General features: G+C 38.7%; 1 protein-coding gene across 3 annotated transcripts in view; it reads right to left on the reverse strand.

Annotated features, from left to right (window-relative positions):
- The window catches only part of UBE2W (ubiquitin conjugating enzyme E2 W), a 76,054-nt gene extending 64,443 nt beyond the window's left edge, over nucleotides 1-11,611 (reverse strand). For all 3 annotated transcript variants that reach the window (XM_059042962.2, XM_067017262.1, XM_067017260.1), the window contains exon 1: nucleotides 11,507-11,611. In XM_059042962.2, coding sequence (XP_058898945.1) covers nucleotides 11,507-11,611 — 105 coding nt within the window. The remainder of the gene's footprint in view (nucleotides 1-11,506) is intronic.
- Nucleotides 11,612-14,680: the final 3,069 nt, after the last annotated feature.

Below are 14,680 nucleotides of genomic sequence, written 5' to 3' on the forward strand. Positions count from 1 at the left end.
TTAGTACATTTCAAATCAAAATTTCAAAACTGAAATTTAAATCAAAATACAGTCAATTCTCATTATTCACAGTAGCTACATTCTGTAAAGTCACAGTAAATACTTACTTAGCAAACGGTGAAACACTGTTCCTAGGGGAAATACAGGGTTAGGTTCCTGTGACCCTCCACTCACATTCATCCAATCAGTAATAACCTTAATTTGTCCGTGTTCCTGTTTAGAGTTCTTAATATAGTTTATTCAGTAACACTGAACCCAAGGGCAACAGTACATGCCTGAATGAAGGTTATCTAACACACATTTTCTACACAAGACACATCAGTCTTCTTGCAACTAGGAACACTGAACAGTACTCCAGTACTATGCTTGGGAGCCACTTTAAACAGTGAAATCACTAAAAGCACAAAAATGTGAAAGAAAGTGGCACTAAACAGATCCAAGAAAGGACACTTGTTTACCGTATGACAGCCGCAAAGTTGCCATATTTTACCTGAGCTGCAACATGCACGTCAGCAACTCAAATCTTCCCACTCTGCACATGTGTGCAAATCACCACAAAACCACCATGAGAATCGATTTTAGGGTTACAAATAAATTTTACAAGTAGGTGGATTCACAAATACAGAATTCATGAATAATGTGGACAGACTGTAGAAATATCAAATCAAGTGGCTCAAACTAATTGTTATAAAGATAGGATTTTGAGGTTTCCAGCAACATAAAGAGCAAACATGGCACCAATATGCCCAGCTACATAATTTTCTCCACGAAAATCCTTAAATTGGTTTTCCTATTTAAGGAAATATAACAATTTTTCTCATATCAAATCTATATAATAAAAAAACTATATATGAGCTTCCTTTCATGCAGTACAAAAGTAATCATTTTATCAACTAGCTCTAATCACAAAATGCAGCAATGATGTAAAGGTACAATGGTTGGACTAGATGGACCTCTAAAATGCCCAATGGCTCAATGTTTTGCAAGTCTAAAAACCAAAGTTCGTGTGTCTATTTAATTATAATAAAAGCCAATATAGGAATATATAAATATTCTCAGTAATAGTTTATCAGGATTATAATCACATTTTTTAGTAGTAGGGCTGCAATATAAATTCTTATCTGAAAAAGAGCTAACAGCTCCACTCACCAAGAGAAATAATTTGAATCCAGCAGGATATTATCAAACCTGATGGACTCTCATCTTGGACCTATACAACTTCGAAAAGAAAACAACCTGCCTTATTAATGCTATAAAAGCTAAATATGCCTCAAACCATATACAAAAGTTAACTCAATCAGACATAAATGTAAGAGCTAAAACTATAACACTCTCAGAAAAAGAGAAGTGTAAATTACATATGTCTTCATGACCTTAAATTAAGTAATGATTTCTTAGATATGAAAACAAAAGTACAAATGACAAAAGAATAAACTGGACTTCATTATAATTAAAAATATTTGTGCTTTAAAGGATACCATGAAGAATGTACAAACACAGCTCACAGAGGAGAATATTTGCAGATCTCATGTCTGATAAATTCAGAATATATAAAGAACTCTTACAACTCAACAATAAAAAGATAACTTATCTTTTTAAATGGCAAAGGATTTAAATAGACATTTCTCCAAGAAATGTTCCAATAAGCACAAGATGTCCAACATTAGTCATTAGGGAAATGCAAATCAAAACCACAATGAGATAACCACTTCACGCCCACTAAGATAGCTATAATTTTTTAAATGGACAACAAATATTAGCCAGAATATGTAGAAACTGGAACCTCTGCACACTGCTCGTGGGAATGTAAAATAGTGTAGCTGCCATGGAAAAATCTGGCAGTTTCTTAAAAAATTAAACATAAGAGTTACCAAATGACTCAGCAATCCCACTCCTGGGTATATACCTAAGACAAATAAAACATGTCCATACAAAAACATGTTCATAAATACCCACAACAGCATTATTCAAAAAAAAAAGCAGAAATAATACAGTCAATTAACTGATAGGAACAGGAAACAAACCAAATGTCAATTAACTGATGGATAAACAAACTGTGGTATGTATAACCATAAAACGGACTATTACTCAGCCTAAAAATGAATGAAGTACTTATACAAGCTACAATATGGACGAACCTCAAAAACATTATGCTGAGTTTAAGAAGCCAGTCCCAAAGGCCACATATTGTATGATTCCATTTATATGAAATGCCTCAAATAGACAAATCTATAAAGATAGAAAACAAATTAAGGATTTCCAAGGGTGGAGGTGGGGACGTGGGGGACTGGATAACATGATACACTGGGAACAGACTGACTGCTAATGGGTAAGGGCTTTCTTCTGGGGGTGACTTTGTGAGTATATTCTTTTAGTGACAATGGTTGTGAATGTATTTTGAAAACCACTGAATTTTATACTTTTAAAAAAGGTTAAGTTTTATGATATGTGAGTTATATTTCAATTAAAAAAAGAAAAAAATTGGGACTTCCCTGGCAGTCCAGTGGTTGGGACTCTGCACTTCCACTGCAGGGGGGATGGGTTCAACCCCTGGTCAGGGAACTAAGACCCAGCATGCCATGTGGCGTGGCCAAAAAAAAAAAAAAAAAAAAACATGTCATGTAAAACTGATGTAAGAGGCTCAAAATTTTACTTGGCTAACTCTCAAATTCTGAAGAAGATTGGCAAAGAATACATGCTAATTAGAAATCATACTTCCTCTCTCCTTCCTGTGGTGTGTAAATACAAGGAGAGACTTCATATAAAGGAAATTTGTTTTTTTCCATTGGTAATCAACACAGGACCAGGAATCAAAATTTTTTTAAAGTGAGTACTTGATAGAGGTAGTTTAAAATAAGAGGCCTATAGAATTACAAGATATAACTCACAAACAATTCCAAAGATCTATGACATTAAGTAATTTGTAATTTTACCCCATAGGATGGGTGAAAGAAAGGTTACACAGATATTAAATGGCAAAGCTAGAATTCAAACCAAGTTTATCGGAATCCAAAAGCTGTGCTTATTCCATTGACATTTACTGAAACCCTACTACATGCCAGGCACTGGGGTATGTCCAGGAGAAACAGTATATTAATTAACAATATGTCAGGGATAGGAAGATGAAATTTAGCAGGGAAAGGGGCACTGCAAGTGCCACAGTGGAAGGACTGTTTTGTACTGGGTGATCAAGGAAGGTTTCTCTGAGAAAACTACATTTGAACAAAGATCTGAGATTTTAAAAAAAGGAAGTGAGCCACAAGATACGTGGAGAAGAGTACTCCAAACAGAGGAAATAACAGGGGCAAAGATAGCAAGGAGGCCCATAAGGCTGTAGAGAAGTGAGGAGGGTGGGGCGATGGTCATTAACAGGGATTTTGGATTATATTCTGAGTAAAATAGGGAAGTCACAGTAAGGATGTGAGTGAAGTGATATTTGACTTTTGTTTTGAAAGAATCTGATGAGTTGAGAAAAGACTGTAAGCGAACAAGGGCAGAAGCAGAGAAACCAGTTAGGAAGCTGTTGATATAACACAGATGACAGACGATGATGATGATTTACATCAGGTAATGATGCAGAAGAGCGGACAGTTGGATTCTGGATTTATTCTGAAGGTAGAGCTGGATAGAATCTGCTGATGGTTTGACTACAGAGTGGGATGAAACCAAGGTTTCTGACTGAACAACTGGAAGAACGAAGTTGCCATGTACCACATGGGGAATACTATAGAAAGAACAAGTTTGGGAAGGGAAATCAAGAAAGGAGTTTTACAGGGCTTCCCTGGTGGCGCAGTGGTTGAGAGTCCGCCTGGCAATACAGGGGATGCGGGTTTGTGCCCCGGTCCGGGAGGATCCCACATGCCGCGGAGTGGCTGGACCCGTGAGCCATGGCCGCTGAGCCTGTGCGTCCAGAGCCTGTGCTCTGCAATGGGAGAGGCCACAGCAGTGAGAGGCCCGCGTACCACAAAAAAAAAAAAGGAGTTTTACAAATGTTTACCTCTCTGTTAAATCTACTTTTGTCTTAACCACTTCACTACACTGATTTTTGTGCAACACAACTGTTATGTAGTGAAACAGAACCTGAATCCAGGTCTTTTGATTCCAGATCCTGAGCACGTTTTTCTAATGAAGTTTTACAAAAGCAACTGAATGAAACTATAGTTTTTCTCAGAATAAAGTAATTCAAAGACATGCACCATTTGTTAGTACTCCAAAAACTGCATTCCCAAATAAAGGCTATCAAATACAGACATTCTTAAAACACCTAACAAACATGAACAAGTATTATGTAGGTAAAATAATGAAGCAGACAATGATATAAAGATGCAATAAAATTCATCTAACAAATGCTCAACTTAAATACTATGCAGAAGTATATTTTCAGAAAAATGTCAGATCACCCCTTTAAAAATTCTCCTTAATAATAAAGATTATCTTTGAACAGTAAAGATTTGCCATTATAATTTTACTCAGTGCACAAGTATATGCATAAAGAACCTTTGTAAAAATTTTGATAAAGTGACTTTATATTTTAAAGTACAAGGAATATTTTCCTCTCATTTTCTTAACTATAGAAGCTATAAAATATTTTAGTTAATGTTAAATTCTTGACTGAACATTTAAATAATTATCCAAATGATTTCTCAACAATACCAAACTTGTTAATATGTTCATTACCTCCAACTTAACAGCATCAGTAGATTTTAGAGCTTGGTTTCCAATTCAGCTTCACTACTCAGTTGCTATGAAATTTTGGGTAAGTCACTTCCCAAGTAAGTGATTACTTATCAAAAGTCATTCTTTCTCTCTAATAGAACGAAATGGGATTATCTGACTGCCCATTTTACAAGGTTGGAATAAGAATCCACAGAGGAAGAAAATGAAAATACTTTGAAAAACATAAAGTTATGGCAAACACATAAATCAAGAAAATAAGCAAACTTTGGGGGGAATACACACGTAATTATAAATATGAATTTTGTTATTCCTTTATAGGTATTCAATCTTACTATAAGAAAATTGCTTACTAGATTTCTCTAGGAGGTGGGTTAAAAAGGATCTTGCCGTGATTTATGTCTTAGAGTGTTCTGCCTATGTTTTCCTCTAAGAGTTTTATAGTGTCTGGCCTTCCATTTAGGTCTTTAATCCATTTTGAGTTTATTTTTGTATACAGTGTTAGGGAGTTTTCTAATTTCATTCTTTTACATGTACCTGTCCAGTTTTCCCAGCACTACTTACTGAAGAGGCTGTGTCTTTTCTCCATTGTATATTCTTGCCTCCTTTATCAAAGATAAGGTGATCGTATATGCATGGGTTTATCTCTGGGCTTTCTATCCTGTTCCACTGATCTATATTTCTATTTCTGTGCCAGTACCATACTGTCTTGATTACTGTAGCTTTGTAGTATAGTCTGAAGTCAGGGAGCCTGATTCCTCCAGCTCCAGTTTTCTTTCTCAAGATCGCTTTGGTTATTCGGGATCATTTGTGTTTCCAAACAAATTGTGAAATTTTTTGGATCTCTCTAAAATAGAACTAAATTAATGCAGAATTTGCTATGTCAAGTGACTGACAAGCATTTACTGTAGTCACTATGTGCACATTTAAGGAACAGTGAGAAAGGATTTTTTTTTTTTTTTCCTATTCTAATGGAATCTATGGCCCAGAGGAGTGGAAGAGACCTAAAAAGTTAAATGAAAGACCCAAACCAACACTTTAGGACAAAAATAGAAGGCATCTTGTAAAGTAGTAATTGATTAATAGCAAAAAGAAAAATACCACAATGACTGCTTTGAGAATTAAGATGACCACCCCAACTTTATGCTTTTGTTCACAATGTAGTCTACTATCTACTTTTGTTTCTCATTCACACAGAACACTGTCAATTCTACTCTATGTTGTTCCCCTTTTCCTTCAGCACTTGCTCCAACAGCTCTCTGTCAGCCCCATTCCTAGCCAGAGTACCTAGCCAACCTTCTCAGATACTGTAATTCTAGCTATACATCCCAAGTCTCCAGGGCTCAGTAAGCCTCAGGATCCATGATGACAGTCAGTTTTCTAACTTTTTTTTTTTTGCGTTATGCGGGCCTCTCACTGCTGTGGCCTCTCCCGTTGCAGAGCACAGGCTCCGGACGCGCAGGCCCAGCGGCCATGGCTCACGGACCCAGCCGCTCCACGGCATGTGGGATCCTCCCGGACTGGGGCACGAACCCACGTCCCCTGCATCGGCAGGCGTCTCCTGCATCGGCAGGCGTCCCCTGCATCGGCAGGCGGACTCTCAACCACTGCGCCACCAGGGAAGCCCCAGTTTTCTAACTTTTGATTACGCTGTAACCCTTCATAATGATGTCAACAAACAGTCATATGAAATCTAATTGTCAAGGTAACATGACTACAATAATAATATCAGCAAGAGCCCGTACTCTACCTCTCTCAATCACTACAGCCAATTATTTAAGTAAACAGCAATGCACAGTTGTGAATAATCCAAAAATAATTCATTATTTCTAACTCATCTAAGAAAAAACACATTCATAATCCATCTCCTGTTACTAAATCTCAATCTCCTTCCATCTAGTCAAGTCAACAGTCTAAGAGCCAATTAAGAGAAAGGAAGAAAACGCAGAAAATCTGCAAGAGTAATTCAACTGACCATTTCTTTCAATTATATCACTATTTCTGGAATTGACAAATATCAACTACTATACACTGACTTTCTAAGATCTTAAGACTTAAGGTAAAAGTAGTTCATTACCTAAAATCAGTAAATCTAGATGGTTAAATTAGAAAAGTATACCAGGTATACTTAAAAACTTCCAACATAAAGGCTGAATGAAACAGCTAAATTCTAAAATCAGAAAATATATCCAAGAGGCAATAATAATTATTTTATAATATGAAATGAGCCAATAGGGGAAAAAAAGATTAGGTACAAAATGAAAAAAGAAACATAACACAAAAAATACTATTTTATGGTTTAGCTGAAAACAGAATACCCTAATATTGTTACACTTTTAAGAAATGTTTTGAATCACATAAAAATTCACTTTAATAATGCTTTTGTAGTTTGGGGATAGAAAGTCTGTACCAAATTATCTAAGTCCCGAAAATGCTAAATCTAAGAATTTGTTATCGACAACTTTCCACATAATAGTTTAAGAATTCTAGAATCATCAAAATTAAACATAAATCTATTTCTTTAACTCCTGCCAATTTTAAGTATCACCATGAACCCACCATTCTCAAAGAATGGTTTCTTAAAACATAATCTAATCACATCTTACTTGATTTGTGACTTTGTTTTAGGAAGAAATAGTAGGAAGAAAAAAGAAAAAGAAAAAAAATGGGAAAGAACATCTCAAAGGGCTCATGTAAATCTGAAAACCACAATCTTGAACTGTATATTGAAGAACTCTAGCAAAACTACAGAGCAGAGCTTCCCCAGCATTACAAGTGTACCAGAATACTGATCCTCATCCTCAGTGTTTCACGCTGAGCTGCTTGGCCAGGTGCTTCTAGCCTCCAACAATCTCACCCACCCTGGTGTGCAATTCAGAAAGTATTTTTTGTGTGTGCCACAGCCTAAAAAAAGGTTGAGAGGCACTGACAGAGTATACTGCAGTAGTTACAACATCAACTTTAAAATACATACTCTCTGAAAAGAATCTGAAAAAGGATATATATATATATATATCTGTAATAAGTTTCTGTAGTTATGTTATTACAGATAACTTATCTGTAATAACTGAATCACTGTGCTGTACACCTGAAATTAACACACTGTAAATCAACTATACTTCAATAAAATTTAAAAAAAAAAGACAAAACAACAATAACATACTCTCCAAAGAAGAAATTCAAAGTCTACCCTTACTTGATATCCTGATGATCCTAAAGGCTAATTTATTTTATTCATTTATTTATTTTTATCAGTGTAAGTAATCAAATCTTATGTTACATTTGTATAATATGCATGTTTTAAAATACAGTTCCTCTTACAGCTTAAGTAACCTCTTCATCAGCAATAATATCCTGGTGTGGGTTAAGATAAAGAAATCTACTGAAAACTTTTTTAGTTAAGGACATGGTTAGAGCAGCATTCATGTATAGCTTATTTTTTCCTAAGCACTCAAACTAAAATCCAAAAAATATTTCTTAACCTCCTTCCACAATTTTTCTCCATAGCACTATCACCTTCTAATATAATAGCGATTAACTTATTTTGTTCTTATCCATTGCCCCTAACCAGACTATTACATTCACAAGGGCAGAAATCTTGCCTGCTTTTGTTCACTGCTGTATCCCCAGCACCTAGATGAATACCAGACACACAGTGGGCCCTTAAAAAAATAACTGATGAGTGAATGCACAAATTTCATAATTTAGCTATAGTTTTATGTATAATTTATTTCTTTTGAGGAGTTAAATTTTGCCATTAAGATGGTCAGGAAAAAATTCTGTTCTAAGACACAGAATAACCACACAGAAAGTGTTGTGTTTCAAAAAGCTCAGTTTATCTATATTAAAATATTTTTCAAGATACTACCAGAAAAGGATGTGAAGAAAAGGGAACCCTTGTACACTGTTGGTGGGAATGTACACTGGTGCAGCCACTATGAAAAATAGTATTGAGGGTCCTCAAAAAACAGAAATTGGGCTTCCCTGGTGGCGCAGTGGTTGAGAATCCGCCTGCCAATGCAGGAGACACGGGTTCGTGCCCTGGTCCGGGAAGATCCCACATGCCGCGGAGCAACTGAGCCCGTGAGCCATGGCCGCTGGGCCTGCGCGTCCGGAGCCTGTGCTCCGCAATGGGAGAGGCCACAACAGTGAGAGGCCCGCATACGGAAAAAAAAAAAAAACAGAAATTGGAACTAATATTTGATCCAGCAATTCCACTCCTGGGTATATATCAGAAGAAAACGAAAACACTAATGTAAAAGATACATGCACTCCAATGTTCATAGCAGCACTATTTACAATTGTTAAGATATGGAAGCAATCTAAGTATCCATCAACAGATGAACATATTAATAAGATGTTGGCGTGTGCACATGCGCGCACACACACACACACACAATGAAATATTACTCAGCCGTAAAAAAGAATGAAACTTTGCCATTTGCAACAACACAGATGGACTTGGAGAGTATTATACTCAGTGAAATAAAATCAGTCAGAGAAAGAAATATTGTACAGTATCACTTACATGTGGAATCTAAAAAGTAAAACTAGTGAATATAACAAAAAAGAAACAGACTCACAGATATAAAGAACTAGTGGTTAACACCAGAGAGGGAAAGGGAGAGGAGCAAGATAGGGAGACAGGGTTAACACGTACAAACTACTATGTATAAAATAAATAAGCTAAGGATATATTGTGCAGCACAGAGAATATAGCCAATATTTCCTAATAACTATAAATGGAGTATAATCTTTAAAAACTGTGAATCACTTTTTTGTACGTCTGAAACAAACTATTGTATATCAACTATGTTTCGATAAAAAAATGTTTTAATAAAAAAAGATACTACCAGAAAATCTGTATCAGGTATTTTTAAAATACAAATAAAAGAATTTAGTTTTAATTAAAATAGGAAACATCAGTTTTCCATTCCTCTAATCAGAAGACATAAAGGAATAAAGGGTGAAAAGACAGTCAGAGGTAGTACTTGGGATGCAAAAAAACGCAGTATTGCACTGCCAAGTATTGTTTCCATTGCTTAAGTCGCCATGTAAAATTCAAGACTGTCAACATTGTTTTGTACCGACTCAAGTTTTTTTCTATTAAAAACTGAAATCTGTCTTCTCCAGACACTAAAAGTCTAGATCTAATCAGCAAATTAGTTATCCCTATAATCCTCCTGCCAAATATAATCACAAGTATAGTGGATTTTAATCTTTTAATACAAATAATCTTAAATTGGTCATATAGCTGATCTACTGTTCAACTAGTGTTCTACAGTTCCTTTTTTGGCTTCAAATGATGAAACTTCTCTAACGTCTCTGGGGAGATTAGGGTAAAGTATAATGTTTCCTGAAATTGTTCTTGTTTTTTCTCTGGACTACTTCATGACATCTCTTCAAATAGGAATGTTATATACAATTTTCTTTTTCTATTCTGCAGGTAAGTCCAGAGGGAGAAGCAAAGGTTAAAGAGTCTTGAATGGAGAGGCTGAAAGGGGACAGACAACACAAAAGCACAGAAGTAAAGTAAATGTGAAGGAAATACGTGCACAGACGAGGAAGAAGATGCAGAGAAGAGATGAAAGAAAAGCACTTTTCTCTCCTAAAAAGAGGAAAAAATGGAAGGGGGACAGGGAAACGTGCTTATTTTTCTAGAAACAAAAGCATAAAATCCTTCCAAGAAAAACTTGATCTCTTTAAGATGTTAGAACTCTAAAAGGCGCTCAGATGACACTCCAAACGGGAGTTCTGCCTTCTCTTCCTATGTTTTGACAGAGCTAGTCTTCATCTGTAAATTAAATGCAAGCTATAGATAATGCAGAGTTAATCGCTACAAAACTGCCTGTGGATGCCATCTTTGCCTGAAAAAAAAAAAATCAAACTCTTTGGATTTGGTAAAAAGGAGCCTATTAAGTTGGAAAACCAGAAAACCACGCATTGCCAAGTCAGGTAAATACAACACGGGTTAACAAAACACCTCTTACCAAACTAAGGTTCCACTAAAGATCTGGGGAAGAGGGGTAAAAGGCTGTAGCCTAACCACGACCGCAAGGGTGGGGCACCGTAGGAAATAAAAAGATTTGAGGGCGAGCTATCTATCCCGGGAGGTATGGGGAACTGGTGACTTATCTCTCGGGGAGACTGCATATTAGGCGGCAAATGATTTTGATGGGCTAAGGGCAGCTTCGGGGAGAGTGAGAAAATGGGCTGCTGGACGTTATGTTCGTTGAGAGTGCGGAGGCTGAGAGAGGAAGGTACCCCTGGGGCAAAGGACTAAGAGTCAAAAGGGGAGTCGAGGGGCCGAGCAGCCGGGCGTGGGAGGCCTGAACACAGGCCGCGAAACGCCTCTGCAGCCAGCCGCCTTCTCCGGGAACGCCTTTTCAGCTCCCCACACTCAGCCCCTCTCAGGGCCGCCCCTGCCCCGGCGACAACGGCGAAAGCAGCTGTTTCCGCCCAGCTGGGGACCGCGGAGGAAAAGACATCCCTGGGGCGGGGGTCAGGCCAGCGGGAGCCGTCCGTGTGAGCTGGAGATGATTCTGAGACCACTGCCGCTGAGAGCACATCAAACTTCGCCCTTTCCTCCCCTTAGCCTTCTTTATCCCCCAACTTCCCGGCCGGCTGGTGTCCGCTTCGACCGACCGAGAAACCCCCTTCTTCTCGCCGCCTCTCACCCCTCCCAAAGCCCGGACGCTGGGGAAAGACCGGCCACCGGGGCCGCTCCGGAGCCGGCCCAGGTGCCCCAGAGTCCCAGACACCCCTCCGGACGAAACGCTCGTATCTTCCCTGCGGCTCCGGAGCCCGCCCAGATGCTGCAAACTCCCCTTACCTGCATTGACGCCATGATAGAACCATCCCCCCCACAAGACCGGCGAGGCCAGAGACGCAGGGGGCGGAGCTGCCGTGCTTGCGTCACGCCGCGGGGGCCCAGCATCCCGGGCGCGGGGGGCGGGGCCTCCAATGGGAAGGGGAGTGCGCGAGGGGATTGGCTGGCGCACTAGGCGCCCGGCTGGGGAGGTGCGGACCCGGCCGCCGTGAATGGCGGTGTCCGTACATTCGGTCACATCCAGCTCCCCAGCCTCCGCTAAGATCCCTACTCGCTACCCCGATCGCTTAGGAAACGCTACTCGGGTTTTGACCCGAGCCACGATTGTTCTTTTTTATCTGTCTATACCCCGAGATCCTGATGATGTCCAGATCCTTAGGTTTGGGTTTTTTTTTTTTTTTTTTCTGTTTTGTTTTGTTTTTCCAACCACAGGTGTATGGTTTACAGATTTTTTTTCCTTTCGGATGCTCTTTCCACACTACCATGCCCACTTTCACAGCTTTGGGGCAAGATAAAACTTGCCGCAGGGCTGCTTTCTGGTCTTTACGGACCTGGAAGTCTTCTCATATTCCTAATTTGGGGAAGAGAGACACAAATTTCCTTACACAACGGGATAAGAATTGAGGGCAGAACAGCACTTTGATATTTTAAAGGCAAGGGTATGCCGCATAGCACAGGGAGTTCACCTCTGTGCTTTGTGACCACCTAGAGGGGTGGGATAGGGAGGGTGGGAGGGAGGGTGACGCAAGAGGGAAGAGATATGGGAACATATGTATATGTATAACTGATTCACTTTGTTGTAAAGGAGAAACTAACACACTATTGTAAAACAGTTATACTCAAAGATGTTTAAAAATAAATAAATAAAGGTATTTTAAAAAAAAAAAAAAGGCAAGGGTAAATTTGTAGAAATGAAACTTGCCTGAAGGGGAAGAGCACATTTGGAAGTTTTTCTTTAGTTTGTGTGCAATTTCTGCCCCGTTACCCTAGCCCCTCAGTTTGAAACTTCACGTGTATCAGTAATAGTTATAGTGTTTCGATACTGACATTTGGTTAGAGATTTGACCCTAGACATTAAATTGTTTTTAATGTATCAGTGTCGCGCTATAATATACACGTATACCTTTTGTCACATCCAGATTTCTCTTCAGCCTGTTTTGTAATGTGCAGTTTTGTGGTCGTTCCACCTAGGGATGTATATGAGTAGGGAGAGCTGAGTACACAGAATTTATTCTGGGAGTGCACCAGTTCTGCCAACATTTATCAGAAGCCACATATTTAAAAGCTCTTCTAGAACTGAAGATGTTATTGGTTTATAAAAGGAAAATGGAAGCCAAATGTTTGCACTTCCTGTTCTGTTTTTTTGTTTGTTTTTTTTTTAATGTAGGCGGCTGATACATTGAGTAGAAGGCTTTTACTTTACCAGAATGAAAGCTTAAAAATCTGTCATTTTATTAACTTGGAGCTCTTTTAAGAGATTTATGTAAGATTTAAATATAAGAGCAATGTAAGATATCATCCTTCCCACTCTTTAGATCATTATGTTCTCTGTGAAGTTCTCTAAGATAAAATGTGTTCATAAAAGGAAAAAAAGATCCTTAAAATACCCTACTTATTCTATGGTATAATATTAAACACCCTATTCTTCATCGCTAGAGAGGAATTTATATTGGTATACTTTTTTTCCTCTTAGACTTCCACCCGATTGCCAGAAATGGGCTGGTTTTCCCTTTTTTGTGCAAAATGACTGTGTCCTTGAGGAATGTTCGGAGGCTTTTGGCAACCAAGGATGATCCAGAAACATATCAGGTGTCAGCCCAGTTGTGTTGCCTACATTTCAACTGAGTAAAACTCATATCATGAAAGAGGAAAGCTTTTCCAGATATATTTTCTTCTGGAGATCTTTATCCCTATGATCTCAGAAAATTGATCGTTTTACCATCTAAGGTCCACTTTGTTTAAAAGCCAATTCTTCCTAAGGTATGTGTCTTAGATGACCCCACAAACAAAGCATTATGACATCACCAGAATCAACAACCTGCCATGACAAATACTAATAAGGAAGAAAAGGGTTACAGGAATCCTAACACTTCTCAGAGTAAAATCAACATCTGGTCCCTTGGATTTTATATGTGTTAAAGGGGATCTTCATAGGAGGGGAAAGTCAGTACCAGTCATATCTTTCCAGGAAATAGTAAATAGTACATAATTACCTCACTATCTTCTTCATTCATTGATATATAAAAGATCCTGATGTACTCAGGAGCTAAAACAGTGACTTTCAGATGGGGTGGGAGCATATAATTATCTCCAGGAAGCATGAAATGTTTATATCTAAAACAATTGATTATACAGTGTTTGAGGACTAGGCTCACATCTCATTTCTTCAGTTTTTGTTTTGTTTTGTTTGTTTTTTACACATCTCATTTCTTTACAGAGTGGAGCTTCCTATCAGATAGGCAAAAGACAAAATGACTGACAATTCCAACAGTAGGAGAGGAAGCGGAGCTCTCATAAACTCTATACGAGGGTTTCCCTGGTGGCACAGTGGTTAAGAATCTGCCTGCCAGTGCAGGGGACACAGGTTCAAGCCCTGGTCCAGGAAGATCCCACATGTGGCGGAGCAACTAAGCCCATGCGCCACAACTACGGGGCCTGCACCATAGAGCCCGTGAGCCACAACTACTGAGCCCACATGCCACAACTACTGAAGCCCGCAAGCCTAGAGCCTATGCTCTGCAACAAGAGAAGCCACCGCAATGAGAGCCCCATGCAACGCAATGAAGAGTAGGCCCCACTCGCCGCAACTAGAGGAAGCCCGTGAGCAGCAACAAAGACCCAACACAGCCAAAAAATAAAAAATAAAAATAACAAAAGTTCTCTCTTAAGAAAAAAAGATATTTTGGAGACAACTGGAGAAATTTAAGCAGAAAATAGGTATCAGATAATATTAAGGAATAATAGCTGTCTTTGTTAGATTTGATAATGATATTCATTTTTTAATTTCCATAGCAATTAGAAATGACCATCAGGTTCAAGGAAGTGATTCTCCTTCACCTCACAAACTACCCCCACCTCCATCTCCCTGGAAGAAAAAAACCAGGACGTACACAAGCTGTGTATGTGCCTGAGGTCTTCCCTGCCAAGGAAAAGGCAGAGCTTGTGACACAGGGGACT

This window comes from Kogia breviceps, chromosome 17, assembly GCF_026419965.1.
Source record: "Kogia breviceps isolate mKogBre1 chromosome 17, mKogBre1 haplotype 1, whole genome shotgun sequence".
NCBI lineage: Eukaryota > Metazoa > Chordata > Mammalia > Artiodactyla > Physeteridae > Kogia > Kogia breviceps.